Below are 27,069 nucleotides of genomic sequence, written 5' to 3' on the forward strand. Positions count from 1 at the left end.
AATCTAAGAGAATGAAAACGTTTCCACTATCATGTTAGAGTTGACAAAATAAAACATTATTTCTTCATCAAATATGAAAGAACACAAGCAGACAGCACGTCCATAGGAAAAACATTTTATTGAAAAACATTTTCAGTTTGTAACATACTGGTGGAATGTGTGTCATTTATCCTCACTTTGAACTTGCTTCAGATCTTTGAATGTTAAAATCATTTGTCACAGCCTGGCCATCTCATACTGCAAGGGAGTGAAGAAGATGGCTACAGCCACCCAACAACCATGACATGACTAAAGAAAACCATGGGGAGACGAACAAACAATGCAAATATAATACTGTGTTACTTACAAACTGGACTGAAATTAAATCATAAACAGAATAAAGAAGAAAAAAAAGAAACTAATTCAATAAATATTTATGGTACACACTTATGGCACAAATATGCAGCAGTCGGTTTGGCAACTTTTCTCTCTTTTTTTTAAACCAAATTTCCATGGAAACAGTGCAAAAGGGGAGGGAGTGGGGAGGACATGGGCTTTAGAATGCACGCTAGCTAAAATACATAGCAAAAAATTCAAATTTTATACAAAACATCTTACTTTAAGAGTTTATAAAAAGATTTTATTGGGTTGTGGTCGATATTTACATAAGCTATTTACCAAAAAAGTAGTATGCTCTGTTTTACTGAAGTGTATTCTGTTTTTTTCTGTTCTTTCTTTTCCCATTTACTTTCCTAAAAAGGTGAATAAGGCTATTGTAACAACCCAGGATCCATATACAATACAAACATTAATGTATTTACAGTTTCTTACCTACAGAAGTACGGTGCAAAATTACTGAGTCAAGTGACCAAGGGCTGACCATACGAGCAAGGCATTTACAGTAGCCTGAGGTGCTTCTCCTAGCCCGTGTGCTAAGACTCTCACAGAATCGCTATTGACAATTCATAACAGGTTGAACCAATCCTGGTCAATGTTGGGAGAGCATTAGTTGAGTGGCTGCTAAGAAAAGGACGTCAGATTCAAAGAAACTAATAAGATTGTCATATTCTGCTGCAGACAGACAGCAACTAAACAGCTATTTCTTTGTTGTGTAAGTTTGTCTCTTCACCTTTTTCTAAAAAAGCTGTTCAGGTGTGATATACACATAAATGTTTTAATGGTTTCATTTTTCACAGTTTACCTTTGTACTACAGCACATAGTTCAAACAGAAAAAGGTTCAAATAATACTACAAATAATGCAGGAAATAAAAACTAACAGCAGGCTTGCGAGAAGTACTTTGCTAGTTTTGTGTCATTTGTTTGTTGTTACATCTTTCAGTGGTTAAGAACACTTTCCATAGGTGTTTTTTTTCTCTTAATTGATTAGAAAAATAAATAGGAATTGCATATTTGCAGATTTTGTAGCCTCTTAGAGGCACAAACTTCAGATCATACAAGGCTTGGCTTTTCGGTGAAATTTGATGCTTTTTATGAACAAATGACAATGTTAATGATGGCCTGATATATGCCTAAGTCACTTTTATGATCTTAAGTCAAAGATATTCATGGATGTGAAGTCACTGAAATATAGACATGCTCAACACGCGCACGCACACACACACACACATGCACAGAAAACATGAAAGGTGCGTATGAGGAGAACTGGGGGCACTGGGTGTTTGTGGAATTATCCTTTGGAAGATGCTACACAGATGAGTGTGGGAGAAACAGCTACTCTGCCCTTGTGTACATCAATGTGAGCTATCTTGGGTCAGATAACTCTCCTCCCCCCGGGGCCAGGTCCCAGGCGGCCCTCCCCTGATCCTCCCTCCCAGGACCAAGGCCTGTGATTATGAATGAGAGCTCATGAAAACACAGGACTCAGAGGGTCGAGAGATATCAAATAATCAAAAACCTAGATTGCATAATGTGCACTTATACCATAATATATTAACAGTACTTCTTCCTCTCCATACCGCCTGACAACACCTGTGCTCAATGTGTCTATCATAAATAAATTCTGTTTTTTTGATTTTTCATCTTTGTAATGTCCTTTTTTAAATGTACATCTATTTTAACAAAAAAAGAAGTTAATTAAAAACTCACAATATGGAAATGCTAATGGATATTCCAAAACAGTGAAAATGTAAGTAGATGTCCCTGTGCTTTGTTTTAATGACAATAGGAGAGCACCAGTCACACTGATTTTGGGCAACCTTAAACATTGATGGACACCGAGGGGTAAACATTACAGTACCTAGAGCTGTTTCAGCCAGCTATGCTAACCTCAACTAGATCTCAGGCCTCTTTTTCACCTGATGCAAACCAATGGCAGTAAGGCGAAATAGATTTGTTTATTGCCCCTAATACTTTTCCAATTGAAAAGCTCAGGTTCCAGAGAAGTTGAGGCAAGCTCTTGCTACGAAACCTGTCAGGATACAGCTGCTCTCCCATCTCTAGCTATAACTGTGTCTCTCTGTGGACCACTGTGAAGAGTGGAGGTACCGAAATGGGATTAAAAGTGCTGCTCTATGTTTATGAAAGTCCTCCACTCTTCTCAGGAGCCGTCTGACAGACCTGACACTCTTTGTGCCCTCTCAGGGAGTAGGGTGCAAAACTTAGAGAAATCTTCACTCCTAGCCACTTTATGGTAACTTGTTACTTAAGGAAAAGGAAACCACACATGAAAACCAAAAACAATATAGGTAAATGTTGACAGTACAAAAAAGGAAACAGTTTTTTTGTCCTTAAAACCTTCAAGTAACATCACAAGTTTTTAGCAAAGCACAGTACAGTAAGTGATCTGCTGAAAATCTGATACCTGGGAATGAGGAGAAATGCTGCAAATCCACACTCAAACCCAAACAGTTCACATGGACTGTGAGACAGTGTGTCTGCGCGTGTGGGTGAATGTGTGCACATGTGATGGTGAGCATGTGGGTGGCAGGGTGAATGGATGATCTCCGAGAGTCTGTCAGGAAATTCCCAGAGAGGATTGGTGTGAGAATCTCTCTCCTTTTTCCTCATCAGGCAGCAGAGTCCACACAGTCTCTCTGACTCGAGAGCATCAAGCGAGGGCAGCCACTTTGTGAGTTTAGGTTTAACCCATATCTTCCGTTACCTCTCCTCCTCACTCATTTTTTGTCTCTTTCACTCTTTTTCCAAGTAGTAGTCTCTCATAAGGTGAGGTCAAAAATTCCTCCTCCTTTCTTTTCAAGAAACCTTCACATTCATACAACTGTTTGTCCAATCCCCCCAAAAAAACACGCTGTACACCTGTCTAACTTTCTGATCACACAACACTCTGTTCCCCAAAACAGTGAGCAACAAACGCCCAGAGAGCAGCATTAACATCGGCAAGTTTCTCTCTGGCCTTCCACTCAACCCATCCGCCCCATCTGTGATGAAATCTGACAGCAAGGTCTCAGCAAAACTTTTAGAAAGAAAAAAAAGTGACAAAACTACAGAGAAGAGGAGGAGGAGCTGACAGCGTGAGAGAGACAGAGAGACAGAAACAGAGTGTGTTTGCGGGTGTGCAGGCATTGCCAGCCAAAACTAAGGACCTGCTCTGCCCAGGGATTGTTCCAGTTTGTCTCTGCTTTTAATAGTCCCATCTCAGACTTTGTAATAGATGTTAGCCGGGCTCTGAGGTGGCATCTCCTGAACTATGTAGACCGGGTGGCCGTAATCGCCGCTGACCTTCTCGTAGTGCGGGCAGAAGACGCTGTCAGCAGTCCTGAGCGGGATGATGATATCACTGGGCTCTGAGCCGTTATTGTTCCCGCCACCTCCACTCCGTTTGGGCGTGGCCAGGGTGCTTAGAGACAGTGTGGCAGCATGCTGCGGCGAGTGCTTACGGTGCCGCCGCCGGTACTTGAGCAGTAGCAGGACCAGCATAATGATGATGATGATGAAAATGACGCTGCCCGAGGCGATGCCAACGAAGATGGCCACATCAGAGCCAATGATGCTGGAGGACTTTCCACCGTTGTTGTTGTCATTGCTTTCTCTGGGTGCTACATCTGAAAGACAAAACATACAAAAGTTACCAAAACGACAACATGAGCCCTGAGACAGTCGGTTTATTTTTCATCTAGAGGTTAAAAGAAAAGCTCAGGTAGGCACAAGATTCACTAAATCCAACAATCTGTTTTCTGAATGTATGTCTGAATGTATGACTGGCCTCATTTAAAGGCAAGGTTAAGATCAAGCCGTCGTAGTGAGGGGAAAAAACTGTCGGTCACAGCCTTCCTAATCTGATTTTAGAGAGTTGTTGGGGACGTGGTCTCATGTTGTCATGTGTCATTAAAGGAAAGAAGCTGAGAAATATTTTAGAAGTGTTTCTTTTCTCACTCTTTCCCCACTATTCTTCACGATCTTTCTATCATGTCACAGTAAAGGTGTAGAGCACAGGCCGGCATCACAGGGCTCGAAGAGTTAAACCTGCCAATAGATTCTTCAATAAAGTCCCATTCGATTGGTGGCTTTTAAGCAGGTAACTGCGACCTTGAAGTTAGGGCAGCCTAATGGGATGAGAAGAGGCTCAGGAGATACCAGAAAATAGCACTTAGATAAAAATGCATTTTTGAAAGACCAAAACGGTAGCTTCATTTTCTAAATAAGAGCACCATAAGGAAGAAACTAAAATATTTGATGTTAACATGAGATATCACTAGCTGTGTTCTGACTCACAGCTATGGACACTCTGGTTTACATCCAAAACTCAAGGGCGGGTGTGTTCTTTTCTCCACGGGATTGGAGTGTGTTCCTGAGCAGGCAGGATTATTGTGTGTTCCTGTCTGCTTCTCTTCCGGAAGTTTTACAAGGGGATTAGGCTACCTCAGACACTCTGCCCACAGCACCCATATGCTCAAGCTTGTGGCTGAGATAGAAGGATGCTACATAAAAAAGCAGGAAGACATGAAAACGAGATGCTGATGTCTGCAGAAAAAGTGGGAGGCATAATTTTAAGGGCAGGATGGCAGATCTACATGCTTGACGTCAAATCTGGGAGTGAGAAGAGTGTCAGGACAGGCCACGCCCACAGCAAACCAGGACACAAGGGGAAGGACTGGAGGAGCGGTTATATAGGTCAGCTTGTTTTTGTTCTTGGGCCCTTCCTGTTTCTTTTTTAGACCACAACTCACTGCAGGAATTGCCGTTCTGATTTTCTTTTTTGGGAGATTTTTAACTGCAACATAAAGCAGAGATAAGAGCAGTCTGCCCCGAGCTGCACATTAGGCTATGTTGTGATTTGGTAGAGAAAAAAGTGTGTGTCTCTACTAAGAACGAGTCATTAAAAAGATGGCAGACCGCGATCAGATTATTTTCCTGAAAATGTCACTTAAGAGGTGGTTTAAGGCTGGAATGGGTCCAGTGTGAAGATACCTTATAAGTCCTTGAGAGGCCAGAGATGCCTATCAGTTTTATGGGCAACATTCAATTACAGGCTGACCTTTTCTTTCCTTCTCTCTCTCTCTCTCTCTCAAGCACGCAAGCACGCACGCACGCACACACCCTTACTTAGGATTTGCTCTTTGCTGGCTGAACAAATGTCAGAGAGTTAGAGTTGGATAAATTCTGCACTCGTTTACCACTTTCTCTAGATTTGAGCTCAGCGTGGGGGATCTCACCTGTCTTCTCCAGAACTTCATTAGGGTTGTAGGCGTCCTTGCCATCTGAGTAATTTGGCGAGTAGGGTACTCTGGTGGGGTTGTCTTTGGGTGAAATAGGATCAGAGGGATCTGGGGGGAAAGCAGTTAAAACACACAGGAATTAATGGTGAATTATTTATCACAGTCAAATGTGTAGGCCAGAATGCAGCCTTCTAGTAATGGCAGTAGGGAACTTTAAAATGAAAATGAAAACAGAATGATTCTGGATGATACCCGCTTCATTTTTCTAACTTCAGCTGAACGTCTGATGTATATTTTGCACGGTTCAAATGTAATCATGGATGTCACCCCAGCATTAACTCTTGGAACTTATCTTCGGGCAGGTGAGTATTGTGCTAAGATAGACTTGACAGAACATATCATTTAAGTTATTATCGATTTATTCATTCAATCTAAAAAATACACTTACTCCAACCTTCCTTGAGCACCAGAAATGTGTCTAAGAGGACAGTTTGAAAAATCTCTTAAACCTCTAAATGCGTCAAAGGTGCTCTTAGTAACTCATAACACAGCTTTTCCTGGGTACTGTTTGTGAAGATATGGCTCTTCCTGACTCAGAAAATACTGTATCAACAATAAAGTGCAGTTCATTTTTTGGGGAGGAATCTGCAGTGGGTCCATATGGTTCTTAATGCTACTATAATGTTTGTCAGTATATCTTATGTTGTTCTCGAGCTGAGTAGAACTAAACAATCACACTAAATGCTGAAGTACTTTACTGAACATCTGCTGTTATAATCACTTCTACTCAGGTTGTGCTCTGTCAAACTCGACTGTGCTAGAACCACACTAAATGATACATTAAAAATAATAGATCCACTGATTTGTAAGCAACTCTCATCAACACTGGAGCTGATACAATGTCTGATCAATCAGCAGAACCAATTTCCAGGCCTGTGCAGCACCTCTTCCTCAGATTGCTGCAGCTCGATTAATTCCCTGACCTTCACCAATTCTCAATAGCACTGATGCTTGTGTTGATAAGAGGGCCGACCCCAGGAAATTACCATTCTGACAGGCAGCCCGGTAACTGGTTTATGAATAATTATCACAACAATTAAGAACCGAGTCGGATTTGACTGTGACTGTGTGTGGGGTCAACTGTGAAAGTGTCTTCTTCAGAGAGAGTATCTGCCAGTCAGGCTGTTTGTGTCACACATGCAGCATCACAGATCATGAAAAGTGTGTGTCTGTCCATCTTAACTAGACTTCCATGTGTGGCAAGCTTCCTAGCTTAAAGAGCATTTATCAGCAGATATTCCCAGTGTATGTGTATGTGTGTGTGCAATCATACACAATTGTGTGTGTGTAGTATGTGTGTGTATGATTCATTGCATTAGGTTTCCGCTAGATTAGATCCCCTGCCCCCTCATAGCCCCAGGTGTCATGGAGACAATGGAGCTGTATGCTGTACAGTCTCCTATGACTTTATAAGAGTATTTTCAGAGACTCACACACTTAAACACAAACTGTGAGTGCCTGCTTGTGCCTACAGGCGCTCACTAACATAATTTAATAAACAATACTCACTTTGTCCCACTTTCATGATTATTTTCATGGACTTGGTTTTGCACACTCCTCCCTCCTGGTTGTCAATTCCCTCCATGGTGCCGTTAGAAGTAGCTACAACAGAAAAGAGAGTGAAACAAGGTTAGGATTCTTTATAAAAGGTACAAACCTGGAATAGGTTAGAGCAGAGGTAGTCACAGAGCTGGATCGTTGCCAGTGTTGGGAAGGATACTTTCAAAACGTATTCCGTTACAGAATACAGAATACATGCCCAAAAATGTAATCTGTAACGTATTCCATTACATTAACTAATCTGAGTAACGTATTCTGAATACTTGGAATACTTCCGGTTTGTATTGCATTTTTTAAGTGTATGATTGCGGCGTTGTTATAGTCAGTGGAGCAGCAGCAGTTTAAACTCTCTCTCCGCAAGATGCGGCGGGGCAGCTGGATGTCCGGCTCCCATCCTCTCCCATCTCTGTGCGGGTCCTACCGGAGGCTGAACCCCCCCCCCCTGCGCCAAGGCTGCCTTGCGCCGTGCAGCAATCGTTTCGGCGTCGAGTCTTTTTTGGCGCTTGACGCGAGCGTATCGCTCCATGAAACACACTGAAAAATTATTTTAAACGATATTGATGACATATTATATGATATAAATGATAAAGTATGCATCCCATAGTTTGTATTCCCCTTCTGTTGTCCTGGAGTTTTAATTTTACCAATTTTACCGATCACATTATTAAATGCCCCCCTCTGCCCATCCACTACAGACACACAAGCAGTCATAAAGATAAAAAGAGAGGGGGGGGGGGCTGAGAATACGTAATTTACCCTCGACACCCGACATTGAACGGAGCAAACAGCGGAGAAGCTCTTGAAGATGGATGAAATTAAATTGCGACGCTGTTGCAGTTAATGTTGGAGAAACAAGTGACCATATGCTACTGGGTCAACGGGTGATATTATCAGCGCTTCACGGCGCTTCAGCGTCCGGTGTGAACCCGGCGTGCCTCGCTGGCCTCCTGCAGAGCCATGACAGCGGAGCTCTGGAAGCGCAGGTCGGTCTTCTCTCACCAGGTGCTGGAAGGGCAGCTTGCGGATCAGCAGCTCCGTAGATTTCTGGTAGCGACGGAACTCTCTCAGAGCCTCGGTCCCGGGCCTGTAACGGTCCCGAGCCGGTAGCGGTGAGGCTCCTTCACGCCGCCGGGGGCCCGTGCGCTCTTACGGCAGCCGTGGTCTCCAGCTGCTTCCTGGGGGCTTTGCCGCCGGTGGATATACGAGAGAGTGAATAAACTCGAGAAGTACCGTCATGTAATCCACTGATTTCAACAATGTAACTGTATTCTGAATACCATCTATTTAATTTGTAACTGTAACGGAATACAGTTACTCATAATTTGTATTCTAAATACGTAACGCCGTTACATGTATTCCGTTACTCCCCAACACTGATCGTTGCACATGTAAAAGCAAGAGTATATCTTACAGGTTTGATGCCAACACTGTTAAATTAATGGTAATACAGTGGCTTAACAGAGGCTACTGTAAGCATCTGGTAATAAAAAGTTGTGTAGGGGAATTGTGCTGCCATACAGGCCTTAAGCCTATCTCGGAAAAACAGCCAATTCACAAAGACAACAGAGGCACTGAAAGCCTTCCGCTGAGTAAGGATATGACTCATACCCCTTTAATAAAATCACAATTCACCCGTTCATCACCTCAGTCGCTCTACTCCAGCAGAATATTTCACATCCCCAAAGTCAATTAGTTTGAGTAATTGCGACTGTAATATGCCTAACTGTGCTGATGGGGCTCGTAAGGGAGGCAGCCATGGGAGGTAAAGAGAGGGGAGAGAGTGAGAGAAGGAGACAGCTTTGGCTTCGACGACAGTGGTCATCTTGGAAAGCTGCTAACAACACCCCAGAGAGAGGTAGCCAGTTATTACAGAACACACTGTGGGATTTTAAAAGCCCCAAAACACTCAGATCTAAAAGCCAAACTTGGTGCTAAAAAGAAAAAAATCTGCTGACGACATGAAAAAAATATTCAGGGACGTAAAAAGGTAGGGATGAGAGATGGTTTGAAAAGCTTGGGCAATTTTCCAGAGGCATTGCAATTAAGGGAACAGAGGGAGGTGATAAATACCTCAATAGCCCTAAGATGAAAAGAGCTTAAAGGATCTGAAAAATGTTTGAAGACAGGAGAAAAGTGCATCGCTAAAGACTGAGTTTAAGGGACAGCAGCAGATGTCGGGAGAGGAAGCTGGAAGGGCGGTGCAAATACATCCCACTTGAGAAAGGAAGAAATAAAAAGGATCTAGAAACAGATGCCGTACGGGTCTGTACATTTAAAAAATAAAATATCAACTTGTGTCAAACTTATGCAAATGTGGCCCACACACACACTAACTGCCAAGGCCACACTGCAAAGGCTCGATCAGCTGGATGTTTTCTGCACCATTAGCTGCTACCCCGCCTCCGTGTTTGCCTGCTTTTATCTTTGTTGCCTCCGGAGGCTGTTGGGTGGAACTGCAGCTTGGATCGTGAGTGGGATGGGGAACAGGAAAGGAAGAGGGGGGTTGGGATGTGGGGGTAGTGGGGCTTGTGGTCTATCAGGTCGGTAACACAGAGGCTAACGAGCTGCCAGGGCTTAGCGGCTTGGCTTCCCGCCAATGCACAGTGGCCCACATTCAGTATGACTGCTCCCACCACACCGACTCCCCCCCCCTTTCGCTCTGCTTCCTCTTCAGTCTATCCTACTCTTTCCTCTTTCTGGAACAACACCCCATCATCCCGAGTTTCGCCCTCTCGTGTGTGGCCACCTCACAGCCACCTTCTTCCCTGAATTTCTTTGCTTTAAAAAATACTTGCCACCTCAGCGTGTCTTTGTGCACCTGAAGCATTTCCATCAGCTGCAGAGGAAATGACTGGCAGGTGCTTCCCAAGATCCTGATTGAAATACTTTTTAAAAAATGAAGCTCTGCATAATTTGCAACTTTCTCCTTTTCTTATTCCCCGTTGTTAATTTTTCCTCCTTTTTCTCCTCGTCCTCAGCTACCAATCATTTTGATACCAAATCCCCTTGCTTCAATAAGACAATGATGGGAGTTGACACAAAGAGCATGTTAACAAGGACTCCCTGCCTCCCTCCCTCAATCTTGCCTCCTCTCTCCCACTGTTTTTTTCTCTAGCTGACCTATGGCTTTCCAGCAGAGACTGAAAAGCACATTACATACAAAGCTCCTTACAGGCTTGTGCTCTTGTGCTTATGTGCGTACGCTGATGTGCATGCTTATTTTCATTTAACAAATCTGTTAGAAAAGTTTGCTATCCTGCATCTTGATAATCACCACCACTACCTTAACGCTGTTTACTTAGCCGAGTGATTAGTGCAAAGAGGCTGTGTTTGTGCCTTAGTTTTTGAGGTATGAGCAACATGGAATTTTGAGGTGTGCGCAAGCTCAAACCAACGTGTGCTAGAGAGACCAGAGTTCACAAGGTAAAAAGGGCAGTGCTCGTATTTGGGTCTCATATGCTACTTATCACTAGTGTCACCTCCCTCCATCTCCACTTCCATCTTCTTTCACTCTTTATCCTATTAAACCATGTACACATCCAAACTGATCTAAACTGAGAAAAATAAACATCTGTTTCTAACTTTGCTCTTATTTCCTTGACATTGAAAATATATGAAGACACATTCAATCTGCTGTCATTTCAAACCTTCTTCCCCTTTAAATGTGGAGCTAAACACACACTCTCTATGCCAAGGCTACAGTCCAGGCAAGCCTGACTTGGATTTCAACAGAATTTGATTGTCAAAACTGCTAAGGCTGGCTGAATGACTTGGACCTACTTGGCCCTGCTCGGCCCTGCTCGGCCCTGCCAGACAAGGCCAGACTGAACTGGCTGACAGACTAGCTGGCTAAAGTTAACCAGCTAATCTGTAATGCATGGGGAACACAGAGGGAACAGGGGGTGGAAAGACGAGGCTCAGTCAAGACCCTCACAAATAGATTTAGTCATCGACTACTGCTGGAATTAAAGTACCCAGATAAGACTCAAAAGACAGGGAGGGGAGAAGAGGTAGGGGAGTGCTAGAAAGAAAATGGAGGGAAAAATTGGTGAGATTAACCCTGAAATGCAGTTTGTGTGTGACCTTCTGCAACACAAAGAGGAACGATGAGTGAAGAAATGAGAAAGAAAAGGACAAGAAGAAGAGCTACATCATATTTTCCCCATTGACTCAATCTCAATTGAACATTACAGTAAATTTTCTCTCTCTCTCTATCTCTCTCTTTTTGCTCTCTCTCTCTCTTTCTCTCTCTCTCTCTCTCTCACACACAAACAGACACAGACACAACACACACACACACACACACACACACACACACGAAAGTCACATGAAGTCTCAAACAAATGGTAAAGACGTGTCAAAGAAGCATCCTCTCTCTTATGTGACGGCCTGTTTAAAACATCTGTGAAATTAGCACCACTCCAACCACAATCCCACCCTCCTTAACTTCGTTTACCCTCCCTAACTTAATTTTCTCCTGTTTATCAAATAACCAGAGTGGAAAATCACCCTCTGGTTAACGAGACAGTCAATTGTGAGCTTCAATCCAGGTAAAGACCGGGAGCTCATAATCCAGTTCCTTCCTTTCCCCTAATGTAACCAGCAAGAAAAACCTTCCATACGATGCATAACTGTGTTCACATGTAGAACTAGTCTGATACAAGGGATAGTTTCACTAATAGAACATTCAAAGAGCGGTGAAGGTGGTCCACATTTTGACCTTTAACATTTTAGTCAAATAGGCCAGTATGAAAAGCTTAGTAAATGCTTGGGTACAATTAATACACAATGCACTGCTGAAAAACAATGGCGGGCTGTTCATAAATAGTGGAACAGAGCAAAGGCATAACAGACTGATGAGGCCTCTCAGAAAGACTGATAGGAAGAGACAGTATTAGTACTGCAGAGAGAATGAACGGATGGACAGAATGAGGATGTGTCCTAGAAAGACAGAAAGAGAAGAGGAGGAGAGACAAAGGCAGTTATGATCTAAACTCAACGCATAATTGTCATCCGTCGGGCTGCCATGGAGCGTGAGACCAGCATCACAGTGCTGGTCTTCTACACTTCTGGACTTCTGGCGCACACACACACAGCAATACCAAACCTGTGTGATAACCACCGTTACCAGTCACTCAATTTTAAATCTATTATTTATATTGACCTGCTAAAGTTACATATTTAACATCACAGTGGGTTCAATTAGAATTTTGTTTAATCTAATTTCAGCTGCTGCAAAGATCCACGGCTATATCTTTTTTTTATTATTTCTCCTCAATTTAATTATTTCTCGTCATCTTTAGTAATTTCCCATGCAGATCCATAGTAGCAGTGCGTTTTTACTGATTAATCGTGTCATTCGTTTAAAAATGTTATAAAAATGCAATTACTGGGTTTTGTAATATGAGATTGGTGAATAAAAACAATAATAGTACTTTCAATCAGACGATCTCCCCCTAAGAGCAGGGGGTACATTTGAAAAAGGTGATTTAAGTTCTTTTTTCTTTTTTCTGTGCATGTCAGTCTTGTCCTCCTCGTGCCCTCTTCAGCTCATCCCTCTTGTTCTGTCGCTATGCTCCCATTACCTTTAGCTCAACCTTCCCTCTCTCTTTAGCTCTCTTTCCTTCTCCTTTCTCTCTCATTTCCCTCCCTCCTCTGTTTGCTCTCTTTCTCACTCATTCTGCCCTTTGTCCCTCCTTATTCATCTTCCGTTCCTCACTCCTTCCTTCAATCTCACTCAACCCCTCTCTCTCTCCCTCTTTAGCTCATGTAATCATCGAGCTCACTAGGTTCTCCACTGCAGGCCATGCTGCCACAAACAATCACATCAAACTCATCTGCGCTCAACTGGAGCAGCAATGTGCATGTTGTTCACTCAAACGAACATACATGCACGTACACACACACTCACGCACACATACACATGCACAAGCAGGAATGTGCACACTAAACCTTGGTGACAGAAATCTGTACTGTGCAGCTGCCTCTTCTACATATGCAAGAAAACACAAAAAGAACATAAAAAGCTGCCAACGCACACACACGCACATGCACACGTACACGCACACACACACGCACACGCACACGCACACGCACACGCACACGCACACACACACACACACAGTTCTTTGAATCTATAATATTGTTTTCAGTTGAAAATCCATCTAATCTATGTCCAGCCTTGACAATTCATAACGCAAGACACCCATTATCCAATTGGTTGAGAATCAGATCCCAAGCATTGATGTGGGGGCCTTAGCAATTGTGAGAATAAATGGAGGATTAAACGCTGGTTAATTAATTACATATCAAGTGCTCACTCTAAAAGGCTAATGAATTCTTCACTGTGAACTTTCTGAGGCGGAGTCACACTCTGAGGGGCCTTGGACGACACTGCTGGAGGGGAGATAACAAGATGGAGGTGCTACCACACAAACCAAGGCCCAGTACCTATTACTTCTATAGTGTATTCACCCAGCACAGAGAAAATTCACAATTACACCCACAAGCAGAGAGTCACATATTGGCCCAGTGCAACAATACTAGGTAAAAACAACCATGAATCGGACTCTCCCCCTACACACACCTCTGTGAGTTCTTCTACTCATTCTTTGTATGTTTATGTGTGCTTTACTCCTGCTGTTTACCCATCCAAAGAAGAAGCTTCTCTAAACAGCCAATAAAAATAAGGAACAGCTCTAAGTAAACGAAGTAAAGAGTGGGCTGTTAAGGCTGCAGAACCGGGGCCAGAGGTTTGCAAGAAGATGCATTTAACAGCAATAATGACACACACTCCAGTAGAGAAACTGCTCCCTTCCCTCCCTCTTTAGGCTACACACTAGCATTTGGGTTGTTGTGATGGGGGTTTGAGAACAGGGGATGCCAGTGAAGGGAAAACTGCAAAATTGGATTTACCAGAACCTCCTTTCAAAGTTTCGTTGAACTTTACCACCATTCTTATGTTATAATGTGTTGACTCAGCAGGCTGATGATCAGGAGGAGTTTCGGTGTGAGGCAGTTGGAAATTGAATATTCCGGTGTGCTCAGCCTGTGGTAGAGAGCCACAGATGGAAATACGTGATAGATAAAGTGAGACTGAGCGTTGTCTCTGGGTGTGTGTACTGGTACAGCTGTGTGTGCCCATAGAACATGTGGTGTACAACTGGTGCTGTAGCCTCATGAGGGATCAGAATCAGAATCAGAATTCTTTTATTTGCCAAGTATATTTGCACATACAGGAATAGCCTTGGTGTGGTTGGTGCACTGTACATTAAATAACACTCGGACATAAAACAACAATATATACACTAAGATAATGTGTCCATGTCATCCTTCGCACACGTCACCTGGCCAGGTACACCTATATGTACCTGCACTCGTCTTTGCTGACCTGTCTCATCTTTGTTCTACATTAATCTGGATTGAACTATGTTATCATGCTCAGTGGTAGGAACGAAAGCAAAACACTTGCAGCACCAGGGAAAGTAAACACCAGCATTAGCTAATAAATAATTAACTGCTGCATTTGGGTGGAGGAGCAGAGGAGGAGATAAGAGGAGGCTGATCGTGTCTGTGTCTCTTCAGTCAGTAGTTTATATAGTCCCTGCGCGCGCACTCACACACACACACACACACCACTTTGAATGGGTGAATTTAGCAGCCAACTTGCAAAAGTGCAATGTTGCCTAGACCAGTTTCAAGCTTTTAACCTGCTGCTGCTTATTTTCCAGAGCATCTGTCTGACCTGCAACACCACATAATTAGCAGTTAGACTCTACATAGCACAACATGGCCCGCCATGCAAATATCCTGCAGCTATGACACATTAACGACAGAGCAGCCACTTTTGAAGGTTTGGTTTAAATTACCTCATGTGGAACTGAAAGACCCTATTGTGTTGAAGAAACAGTTTTTTCCGGGGTTTTTTCAAACAGATTTCTCTAAAAGACTCTAAAAGGTTTGAGGATTCAGGTAATATGGTACAAGTAGTTAGTTACCTTCCACACTTCCTTTGCAAAATTTAACTACAATGGATGGTGTGGATAAGATAGAGCATTTCCTGCTTCTTTCCTTCTCTTTTTCCCTTCCTTCAACTCGCTCAGAAATATGGCCTTCCCCTACTGTGACAGCACACAGATGGCTGTGGCAGAGCGTCACAGATGGTCCTATCTGCGGCACAACCCCCATCAGTGCAACACAGATGGTTCAGTCCACCTCCAGTGTTTCTAACCAGGGGGCTGTCGGCAAAGAGGACACACCTGTACCATGGGACTGGATGGTGAATCACTTTTAAGCCAATACAATGGACGATAAGTTTGAGCTGCAGGGGTGTCATCACGTAGGAGCCTTAAGGACTCAGTATGCTTCAATCAAAAGAAGTGTAAAATCTATATGTCCATGTCAGAAAGGTTTGGCTTGATGAACTGTGCATCTTTAAACATCCAAATGTTTTCTTAAAGAGTAACTTTCAGTAGCTTGGCTTTAAGATGCCGATGTTGAAACATGCTAGAAGCTAGATTTAAAAAGTGAATCCCTAAGGAGACTCACAATAGACTGCCTTGGATGACTTCAAATCGATCTAAAATGTTTACTATGTGCTTATATCTGTAGGCTATCCGAAAGATATCATCCTTTGGATGCTCTCAATCTGTGATTATCAAGAAATTCTAATAGATTTTACACTTGAAGCTCAGCTAAAACTACTTAATATAGTCTATTTCCTCCATTTCTAATAATGTCCATCAACATCCTTTAGGGGACACACTTCAATCGGTTGTATTCAACTGAGTGGTAAATGTTCACACGAAGAGAGCACGGGGACTGATGGTGCAAAATAGTGAGCTTTGAAAGAAGAAGAAAAAAAATGAATGTTTAACTCCACTGATGCGTCTGGACCAGTCTTTCTTAGTCTGACGCATTGTTGACTAGAATAAGAAGAATCCACACAATACAGCCAAAATTCAAGGTATTTCACCAAATGCTGCTTCCTCAACCTTGACCAACTGTTTACGGGTGCTTTAACCCTTATAGGGCTGGAATAAACGTGTACTTACAGATGATGTAGTAGTCTTTCCCCCTAAGGAACTCTAGACCCCACAAATTGGGGCTGAACTCCTGGAACTTGAGGGTGAACTTGACATCCTGGTCAGGCTTGACACAGTTGAGGAGTGCAATGTCAGCCTTGGTGATGGTGCAGCTCTCCAGCTGCTCCCTGGGCACCATGTACACCTTGTAGTACTCCACTCCATCCCTCACCCCACCGTCCACGCGGGGGCACACAATGTCCAACTTATCGCCAATCTGGGGGTACAATACCACCCCTTGGACTGGCACAAATCTGAAAGGAAAAGCAGGGAACAACAGCAGAAAGAGAAGGATATTAGTTGGCTGCAGAAAAATGTATGATAAGTCATTCATTGTGCTTTGTGGATTGGAGTGTTTGTCATAAACTTGTTGGCCTAACTATTGATGAGGTAAATACAAATTGTGTCCATTCATTTCAGATGATAAAGGATAATGGTGGAATGTGTAGTCCATTCATTTCAGATGATAAAGGATAATGGTGGAATGTGTAACTTGTGTTTATATGTGTGTGTACTTGTGCGATGCAGTGTCAACCTCTTAATTTTAAGATACAGTCACAGAGCTTTGTGGAAGCAATAGAGCAAATATTTAACCAGATAAAAACACGAAGGTGGCACACTTGCCAGGTGCGAGGGAAATGGCAGATCAGCGTTAGCATACAAAACACAAATTAACAATCAATAAAAACCCAGACAGTTTTATTCGCAACAACATGAACAGAAGACACACCCACAGAGAGAGAGAGAGAGAGAGAGGGACAGAGAGCCTAGAGGAGTTTGTCTCGGGGAGTAGTGTAAATTCCCTAAATTCTTCCTGAAAGAGAAATAATGTTGTCATTTAGTCTCCATGTAGTTAGAACCCCTGCAGCATTCCTGTGATTGCACATGCTTTCTCACACACATTCACAGCTGGAGCTTGAGTTAGAGGTGAAACCTTGTATTTACCTGCTAAATGAATTTGCCCCTCGCTTGAATGCAATTTGAAATGTTAACCATGGACACCCACGAGGCTTTTCATGGCACACTGTGAATACTGATATGAGCAAACACTGGAATGCATTGCAAATATTGACTACGAGCAATGTCGGAAACATCGATGCTTATCATATTCACCTGTATTACTGTGTGTGTTTGGTGGGTGCAGATATAGCAATGGAGGGCCAAACCGACTCTTTACCCATGTGAACTAGAGCTGAAACAATAAATGGATTGGTCAATAAACGGGAAATGTATCAGTCATTTTTCCAACACAAATGCTGAGCATTAGTGCATCCACATGAAATTATGATTATTTGTAGATTTTCTTCACTAAAAATTTGAAAATATCATCTTGGAATTTTAACGGACATTTTCTCCTTTGTGACATTTTACAAACTAAACTGATTGAATAAAAACAATCTAAAGAGGAGCTAACAGTAATAGCAAGTTGCAACCCTACTGTGAACACCAGCATTCTAATTTATTAAATTCTTCAGCTTTTTGGTGATATATAGTTTTTTTTTAGGTCTGACGAGCAGTTCAAACCCAGCTAAATCCCATTAATTATATTCTTGACATATATAAATCAAAAGTTGTAAATCCTTACTTTTGAGTTCACATGTTCAACAATTTGGTGGATTAATGTCGTACAATATTAACAACTGTTAAAATCATCTATGAAATTCTATTTCAAATTTCAGTTATTCTATTTTTTCCGGTTTTCCCTCCAGCAGTATATAGTGTATACAGTGTCCACGCAGTATTGGCAGGCCCAGCGTCTCAAGTGAACTTTGACCCTTTTTCCTGGCAAAAACTACTAAAGAACTTCAGAGAAAGCAATGAGACGGAAAACAACACAGCTGAGGATTGACGCTTGGTCTACGTCTTTTTTTTTTGTTTTGTCTTTTTTAACTACAAAGGCATCACAGGGCGGCAGGGGAACGCAGAAGACCGGAAGCAAGGCACGGCCGATCCGCAATTAAAAGTGAGCACAAAATGAAACGGGGGAAATTCAACAAAAGCATATATACATACACAGTATATTTATATATATATATATATATATATATATATATATATATATATATATATATATATATATATATATATATATATATATATATATATATATATATATATATGCCAGAGCAAGGGCATACCATACCATCTTTATAGTTACAGATAGAGACACACTTATACATTATTTCTCTGTCCCCTTCCAGCAGTGTGCATCATCTTCTTTGAGCATAAGTGAGCACCCAGATGCACACACGTACACACACATGCGCATGCACATACACAGCTCCTAACTAGGCCGAGCGAATATTTTTTTGTGCCCTCTGGGGACACACTCAGTGGTGGTATAGTGTGTCTAGTGACGGACACAGGGAGAGCGAGGGAGAGGTGGAGAAAAAGAGGACGGATATGTGTCTATGTATATGTAGCACATCTGGAGTCATCTTATTATCTGTGTGTCTGTATCCGAGGTCGGGTGAGGGGGAGAATGGGAGCACAGAGATCAAGGGAAGGAGAAGAGAGAGAGAGAGAGAGAGAGAGAGAGAGAGAGAGAGAGAGAGAGAGAGAGAGAGAGAGAGAGAGAGAGAGAGAGAGAGAGAGAGAGAGAGGTCCTTAGAAAAGCCTCAGGGGCTACACAAATGCTGTGGAACTGTATGTGTATGCATTAACCTTGTGTTTCTGTGTGTGTGGGGGGGGGGGGGGGGCATGGTTGGACGCACTCATTCATGTGTGGAAGCAGGCACGTGTTTACACAGGGTGAAAGAATGCATTTATTCATGTGCTTATTTTAAACGTCTTGTATGTGTGAGTAAAAGTGTGTGTGTGTGTGTCTGTGTGTGAGAGAGAGAGAGAGAGAGAAATAGAGAGAGAGAGAGAGAGAGAGAGAGAGAGAGAGAGAGAGAGAGAGAGAGAGAGAGAGAGAGAGAGAGAGAGAGAGAGAGAGAGAGAGAGAGAGAGAGAGAGAGACCTTGAGGTGCCATTATTGATCTCTAAAGAGGTTAAATCTAGAATTCGTTTGTACTCTGCTTCCATAATGACGCTAAAAGGAGGTGAATAGCAGATCCTCTCCTACAGCTCCTTGTTCGTTCTTCACCCTGTACTATCATACTTGGCTTGTCAGGATTCATGTGTGTCAGCGCTCATGACTCTATGGAGGCTGGGACTTCTAACACAGGCACTCTTTTTTATTATATTTATATGTATTATATATATGATAATATAATATCTTTATTGAAGAAATCTGACAAGATGTAACAGAACTACAGTCAATGGCCCACACCTACTGTTCATATTCATACATGGTGATCAGATGAATCATTTTCCAACTGATAACAAACTTTACCTTTCTGACAATACTATCAACCAGAGCTTCAGAACTGCCACTCTGAAGCATGAATGCTATCTCTACAGGAAGCTGGCCAATAGCAAGAAATCAAACCAGGTTAAACCTACACAACGCTTACGCACAGGGAGAGCTGTGCCACACACACACGCATTATCACAGATGAACAAGAGCTGAGGGAAATGGGTGTGTATTCTGGGTTTTTCCTGACAGAGTATACGTTTCTCTATCATAATAGCTGTAACCTGTTTTTTCATTGTCTTTACAATTCAACATGGAGATCTGCCTTAGCCAGGGGCAGAAAAAACTGACTAATACACCCATCATCTCTATTACACTTCTGTATTTTAGCCAGCTGATCTAAAACAAAGTAATGTTTAATGAAAGCCTTCCATAAAAAGATTGAACTTTTTGATGCAGGTCTAGACAAAAGGCAGACGAGCTGCCAAGAGGCTGATTAGGGACAATATGAGTTACTCTGGACTGTGTCATAAAAAAACTGACGGGGTCAGGAAAAAAACAAGAGGAACAAGAGATGTGATGAATACAAGTCGGACACTCAATATTTTGTTGTGCGGCTGCCTCCTGCACTCGGTCTCCTCCCCTGCTTATGTTTTGAGATATTGAAATGTGTACTGATACCAGATACCTGACCCAATGGCAGGCATTAGAACCAAACACCAGGTGCACAAGGTCACGCAGACAGACGGAGGAACCTTATAAAGCAACTTCAAATAGATGACTTCAGGGAGGGAAAGAGAATGGAAGGGGCAGAAAGCAAATAAAAGCCAGCTCATGATTGTTAATTAACTTTATGCACTGACTACCAGCCCCCACCTTGGTATCAAGATTTAGTGTATTAATCTAAATATAATCTGTGGCAAATCTTATAGTGTCTCACTACTTTCAAAGCAGTCTGGTTGTCCAACATTGTCATAAATTCCTTGAAAACTTGAGGTCAGATTCATCAGAAGGGCCCAGACATCCAAAAGGGAAGCAGATAACAGATATCTCTATGAAACAGTTGTGATATGTAATTGACTAAATATAAGAAACTGAAGTTGTGTTTAATGAAATCACTAAACCTGTGAAAAGTAAAACAGCATTTTGGTGTGTATATAAAAGTCAAAACTAAAAATCAACAGCTGATACCTCCTGAATTTAAGGTATATAAAGGTCAATAAACAAAGACAATATTTAGAAGCTGCAAACTTCATGACAGGTGTACTTATAAGTATGGAGGTGAATATTATTAACCCATAAACCATAGTTATTTTAGTAACTTGTCACGCAAAAATGTTACTTATTTTATCAAATCAATTAATAAAACAATTATTTTAACAGCCTACACTCACAAATCACAGTTTGCCTCATATGGTTTAACAAAGAGCAGCATCCTCTGCTCTTAATCTTCAACTAGATTGAGGAAATAAAATAACGAAGTTGCAAATGTGAGGACTTTATGTTTTCTGTAACTGTAAAATTAATATCTTTGGAGTTTGAGCTGTTGGAAAAAACAAAACATCTGAAAATACGACGTACAGCTATGTTAACATGTGGCTATAAAATGAACATTTTATAAACTGAACTAATAATAAAAGATGAACTAAAAAACAGAATGGAAATCATTAAGTTGCAGCTCTTCTGTAGCACTGTTTTTCCCTCAGTTTCTGTCATGTCACGCACCATTTGTTCTTCCACATGGAGGCAACACTTGTCGAAAAGTGTAACCCTGCAGAAAGACAATCACAGGAGGTGACAAGAGCACAAGGGAGGGAGATAGACGTCAAGATGCACAAGCCCTCTAACGCAGCCTGTTCAAGGCAGGAGCGCTGCACCATTATTCCACCTCATCGTTCTGCATGAAAAGTACGGACACAGAAGACATTGTTGCTCCTCAGCGGAGGTGTAGTGAGAGAGCCAGACCTGTGTCTGTGTGGCTTTATTGTGTCTTTGTGTGGTTCAGTGTAAACGAGCGGAGAGGGCATAATAAAGGGTCGTCTTGACGGCAAAACAGCAGGGTGTCTGTACAAAAGGGCCTGTTTTGTAAGGCTATATACAGTAGCGTACCTCTTCTCCTCTTACTGATCACTATTTGTCTGTCTGTCTGACCCCCTCCCCTTCTGCAAACACACACCAACTGCTCTAACAGCGAAGGGGGAAGCCGCTCACATCTCTAACCACACCATCGGGCCATTTTGTGGGAAGGTGAGAAGAGCCGCAGCTGCCTGAACTTCCTCGTCACCGTCTCCACATCTCCGCCAGAGCCACGAGGAAAAAGCTTTTATAATTTCTCATAATGATACAGCAAAATCAGACTGCTGCAATTGTCAACTGACAAAGAGTCCTCAGCGTTACTTAGACAGGATTCAAACCATGACTTCTGTTTATGATTGCTGGCAAGTGGTCATCTAGTAGCCTGCTTTCATTTTACTGGCATTAAACTATGTATAATACAAGGCGCAAAAGAGGTTAACAACACAAAGCAACAGTGGCCGTCCTGGTGTAATCCTCCCGTCCCAATCAGTCTTCCATTCTCTTCCTTTGGCCCTGAATTTGTAAAAAAACAGAGTGATGCGAACTGGAGGGTGAATATTTACTGCAGATCAAGAACAACTGTTTGACTCTGAATCCCAGCTGCAATGCAAGGATTCATTATGGTGGCAGACAAAGAGGCCAAGCTGGGGCATAGTAGGGGATAATCCACCCGCAATTCTTCGCAGCACTCCGGCTTTCGCCCTCTGTCGGCTGAGGGGACAGAGGTCTTTACGCCGATCGTCACCCTATCCCCCCTTTGTGCTCTCCCTGGTTCTGTCTGCGCTCCATGCCTTCGGCCCTACCTTTCATCCTGTAATCCAGGCCTATGGGATCTGAGCAAGCCTAGACATAATTATCCTCCTCATCCTGAGGGGCCACGATGCTTTCTTCTCTCCTTCTCTGTTTCATTTCTCTTGCTTTTTTCCTATTCTTTACACAATCTTAATCATAAACGTTTCTCCTGGCAGTAATCGGAAAAAGAGCCACGTCAACCTCTATAACCCTGGCTGTGCAAACTCTCTGTCCAACATGGCAGGATTTCACTTTCTCTCCTTTTTTCCCTAACTCATGTTGCAGGTCAATGTAGCTGAATTAAAACAACTGATCTGTCTCTCCTCTGGCTCCAGAAAGAATTGAAGAAAAAAAGACAAAATTAGAGGCACTGCAGGGATTTTGGAGGGAGGGATGGTTAGAGGAATAGGGAGGGCATCGTTACAACATTCAGCACAAGGCCTCATCAGTCATTCATGATGGACCCGCATCTCTATGTCCACCCCCCTCTCTCTCCCACTTCCTCCCTCTCTCTAACCCCCCCTACATTCACAAAAGTACCCACAGAGGTGCCCCCGTCACTGCCCGGTCACAAAGGGCCTTTAGGCTTCTATGTAATCTCTTAATGAACTGCAGTAGAGAAGAGGGAGCGCTCCTTTTACATAAACCATGTAAAGCAGGCATCTCTTTTGTTTCTCCCTCCAAACTACAAAATGGATTACCAGGAGAAGGAGGTGTGTGTGGTGTGATGTGACTTGTCCATGTGTGAGTTGGGGGAGATTGGGGAGAGGGGGAGGAGGTAGTGGGGGTCATTCTTATTTTTCGGTTAAGAGTTCATGCATACAGACAGTAAAATAGTAAACAATAATGACATTTAATGAACATAGCTGCAGGCCCTGTGGATGGATTCTTTCTTTTTTGTTTGTTTATTGTGTTTAATAGATGATGCACACTTCAGAACACATGCACTCACACACAGTGTGACAGAGAGAGAGGGAGCCCAGCTATTTCTTTATCCTTTCCCCCAGCCTACATATACAAAGGCATTATACTGGCCCTGAGCCTTCACATTTCTAACATTCATCCTTCCTTGAATACTCAAAAGGGAGGACTAAGGCAAACTAAAGGAGAGGCGCGCAGGCAGGAACGACTTGGTCTGTTGAGCATATTGCTGACCTGCTGAATAAAGATATTCACCATTTGGGATTCTCTGTTACCAAAGAGGAATAACTGATACACAAAACTGAGGACTTTCAAAAAGCTGGGACCAAGGACAATAAAAGTTTGGGTGTCATTTATTCAACTGACATCACACGGTAGTTATTTATCAGATATAAAACTCAATTTAAAATAGTCGATTTTGGTATCAATGTTTAAAAATTTAAAAAAAAATCATAATCAATTTATCCTAATTTGTAATGAGAATAAAAGGAATCACTATGACAAAAATCATTGCGCTTCATGGACGATATGTTTAGTCCGTATGTAAGAATTGACATTTAATTCCACCAGAGACCTTGAACTGCAACATTGTTCTTAAAACGACCCCGTAGATAAACAATTCATTAACAGGTGTTTACTTCAAAAGAAAGAGGTGTGTGGTCCCACAATGATATCACTCTCTGGCCTTCTATCTCTGAACTCCTCACCCAGACAAAACGCAAAGAATGCGCACATGCACAGCTAATTCCACGGAATGCCTGCTGCATTTGTGGCAGCCTAAAGCTTACTTCGCTCAGAGGGTGGAACGCTTTTTTTCCCCTCTTTCAAAAATCAAAAGTGACAAGTCAAGTTAAATTAGAAAAAACTGCTGCTCCAAAATGGAGGTTGAATTCTTTGAATTTTAAAAATACAAACACATTTGTTGGGTGATACCAATATTGAAAAAGAGTGCTTTGCCAGAAAAGCAAAGTGAAGAATCTCTATACGTGGCATGATAATGACACATGGTCTGGTGTCGGGCTTTTGGACCTCATTGTATGTTCTTTGCAGTGCTGATGTATTTTGTATTCTAGCACTTTTTCTTTGACTTTATGGGTCTATCTGCGCATCACACTCAAGCAAACGCCTCCAACCAATGGCTGTTTATATCACCAAAAGGCTTTCTACGAGGTCAAATTGTCAGCAAGTAGCAATATACAAAAAGCGGCCAACACTGAACAACACAGTGCCATTTGAGCTTAAATGTGGGTGTCCAAAGTGGAACCTTGAGGTATATGAACTGAGGTATAGGAACATCTACAATGTGTTTTCTCCCCTCGTCTATCTCAGAATGAGGTAAGAGTATAATTTGATGCATAATGAGGTCAGGACACAGATGGCCATGGCAGTCAAGAGGCTAGAGGGCCACAGTGGTGCAAGTAGAAAAGTGGAGCTCAGTGCTACCGACAACGCAACAAATCCTCTCCCCAAATACACTGAAATACTTTCAGCACGCCACAGTTTAATTTTAATTTTCAGAAGTTGAAGCCACTCAACACAGACGCCTGTTACGCCTCCATAACGTCTCTGTTGTGTGTGTGCCTCACGGGGGAGAACAGGAGACAGAGAGGGAGATGGGCTCTCTGGCTGTACTGGAGCCAAGAGCTGAATTATTGAGTGACTTGGAGTTTGGCCGTGACGAAACGGCCACAAAGAGGGGCGCCCCCCGCCGTGCGGAGAGCAGGGGTGTCGAGGAGGAGAACGACACCTTTTTTATTTGAAGAAAGGGGTTTAGCCGCCTTTCTTGGCCTGTAGGAAGACAGAGCAGGCAAATGGATGCTCTTGGTGATCTTAGGTTGGGGGATGTGATATAAGAACAAAGGCAGGAAAAGAGAAGTAAGGTAGAAGGTCTGTGTTTGTTCGCCTTTCACCCTATCACCCGCAGGAGGTCACAGGTAGAGCATTACTTGAGAAAACATACACGCCGCTGTGTGGGACATCCTGAGAGCCCACGTCCACACGCTACAGCTCTCCTGCGCTTTCAATTCAGGCGCTTAAAGCAGCGAGACGCGGGTGTAAATGGTTGGGCGGCGGGTTGGTGGTCAATTCAAAGTTAAACTAACAAACATATTTCCAGCATAGTTCGCTCTAAAGAAACAAACCCCAGTTCATGTTTAAATGATTCTCATGCAGAAGGCTGGGTCCAGCGACAGAGCATCAGAGGCCTGTGTGCGTCCCGCCAGCTCCACGAAGCCTCGCTCTCACTATGTTAACACTCCTCTCTTCCAGGACGCTTGTCTTATTGCTCTCACTCATATTACCTTCATAATGGGGGATCAAATTGAACACCCAGTATTTGACCAGTATAACTGTGGGAAATAGAGGGACCTCAACGGACCTGAGCTCAACACAATTTCAAATGTCTGCTTCATCACATTTACTCGGACCTGTTACAAATATGAATTGCAATACGCACAGTCGGAGTTATTATTGACCGAGGAAGCGGGGCGTAAAATTACCTTGAAAATGAATTTCCCCTCCCTGCGTACAAGCTGAACGAGCCACACATCTCTGCAACTCCACAGAAATATGCCCATAAACAACAAATGATATGAGATGACTCTAACTGCCGGGCCGCTCGCTCTGAGGCGGGTTTGTGCCGTGGAGACAGACGCACGGCCGAGCGGCCCCGAGCAGTCCACTGCGCGTAAATATTCAACGACGACAGGACGCAAACAGTAAACAGGCCTGTATCCATGCAACAGTAAAGTGAGAGCCTCACTTCTCCTGACAGGTGTTTGGATGGGTACGAGACCGGGGTAGTTTCGGGCAAATTATCCTGTTTGGTTCGACCTGAGCCTTCATGTTCAAAAATAAAAAACCTAAACTCTGTTTTAAAAGTGTGGGGTGAATCTACAGTTCGGCCAGGGATTCATTAGCTATTTTTTTTACAACTCATTAACAAAGGTCCGCTGGTATCCGCGTCCCTCCTTTGACAAATCGGACCTCTCCAGACGCGACTCCAACAGTTCGCCGCTGTGACAATAACAGGCGAAGATAAATTCAAATTTCAAATCATTCTCGTCTGAGGGCTCTTTGTTCAACTCGATGTACACTGAACTGAAGAATTGTGTCTGTAAAGCTACATTGTGTTAACTCATTTTATTTTACGCATAAAATGCCATGGGCGGCTCGCAAAGCACCGTTAAATTCTCCGGGTTTTCCGCGGCGTCTTGCTCACGGGGAGCGTAAGGCAAGTCGGGAGCCAGGCACCAGGCTTGTGTGGCACTTACTTGGTATTTGTTGTGTTCCAGTAGATGGACTCCAGGATGAGCGCCCGGCACAAGTCCACTTTGAAGGCAATAAACAAAACTCCAAAATAATAAATCCACATCGAATCCCCCATGGTGAGCCTGCGTGCCTCCGGTTGGTGCAAAATCCGTCTCAAAAGAACCAAATCTCTATTTCAAAAAAATAAACACCGAGATCAAGTGCTCCAGAAAATAATGAGCGCGGCTATGTCGTCACTTTATATCCCGATCCAGTGTCGATGCGCTCTGACCACAAAGCCCGATCAGAGCATCTCCAGGAGACGGAGCTGCCACAGGAAGGCGCACGGCAGCAGTTCACTCAGCAGACAGTGCGTTAATATTCTCCCCGCTCAGAGCGCACACCTCAACCCGC

General features: G+C 42.9%; 1 protein-coding gene across 1 annotated transcript; it reads right to left on the reverse strand.

Annotated features, from left to right (window-relative positions):
- Positions 1 to 153: 153 nt before the first annotated feature.
- On the reverse strand, positions 154 to 27,069 carry efnb2a (ephrin-B2a). The gene is made up of 5 exons (XM_061088613.1): positions 26,679 to 27,069; positions 16,290 to 16,573; positions 7,186 to 7,278; positions 5,614 to 5,724; positions 154 to 4,002 (listed from the first exon to the last, which is right to left on the reverse strand). Exons 1-5 carry the CDS (start codon positions 26,789 to 26,791, stop codon positions 3,596 to 3,598), a joined length of 1,008 nt encoding a protein of 335 aa, XP_060944596.1. The 5' UTR covers positions 26,792 to 27,069; the 3' UTR covers positions 154 to 3,595.

The sequence above is a fragment of the Limanda limanda genome, chromosome 16 (assembly GCF_963576545.1).
Source record: "Limanda limanda chromosome 16, fLimLim1.1, whole genome shotgun sequence".
Classification (NCBI taxonomy): Eukaryota; Metazoa; Chordata; class Actinopteri; order Pleuronectiformes; family Pleuronectidae; genus Limanda; species Limanda limanda.

What these genes read in the sequence shown, in the direction of transcription:
- efnb2a (XM_061088613.1), bottom strand. Translation starts at nt 26,791, where the DNA reads ATGGGGGATTCGATGTGGATTTATTATTTTGGAGTTTTGTTTATTGCC. An exon ending in AATCATGAAAGTGGGACAAA is followed by an intron (nt 5,725 to 7,185) that starts GTGAGTATTGTT and finishes CTTTCCCCCCAG; the next exon opens with ATCCCTCTGATCCTATTTCA. An exon ending in TGAAGTTCTGGAGAAGACAG is followed by an intron (nt 4,003 to 5,613) that starts GTGAGATCCCCC and finishes TTTGTCTTTCAG; the next exon opens with ATGTAGCACCCAGAGAAAGC.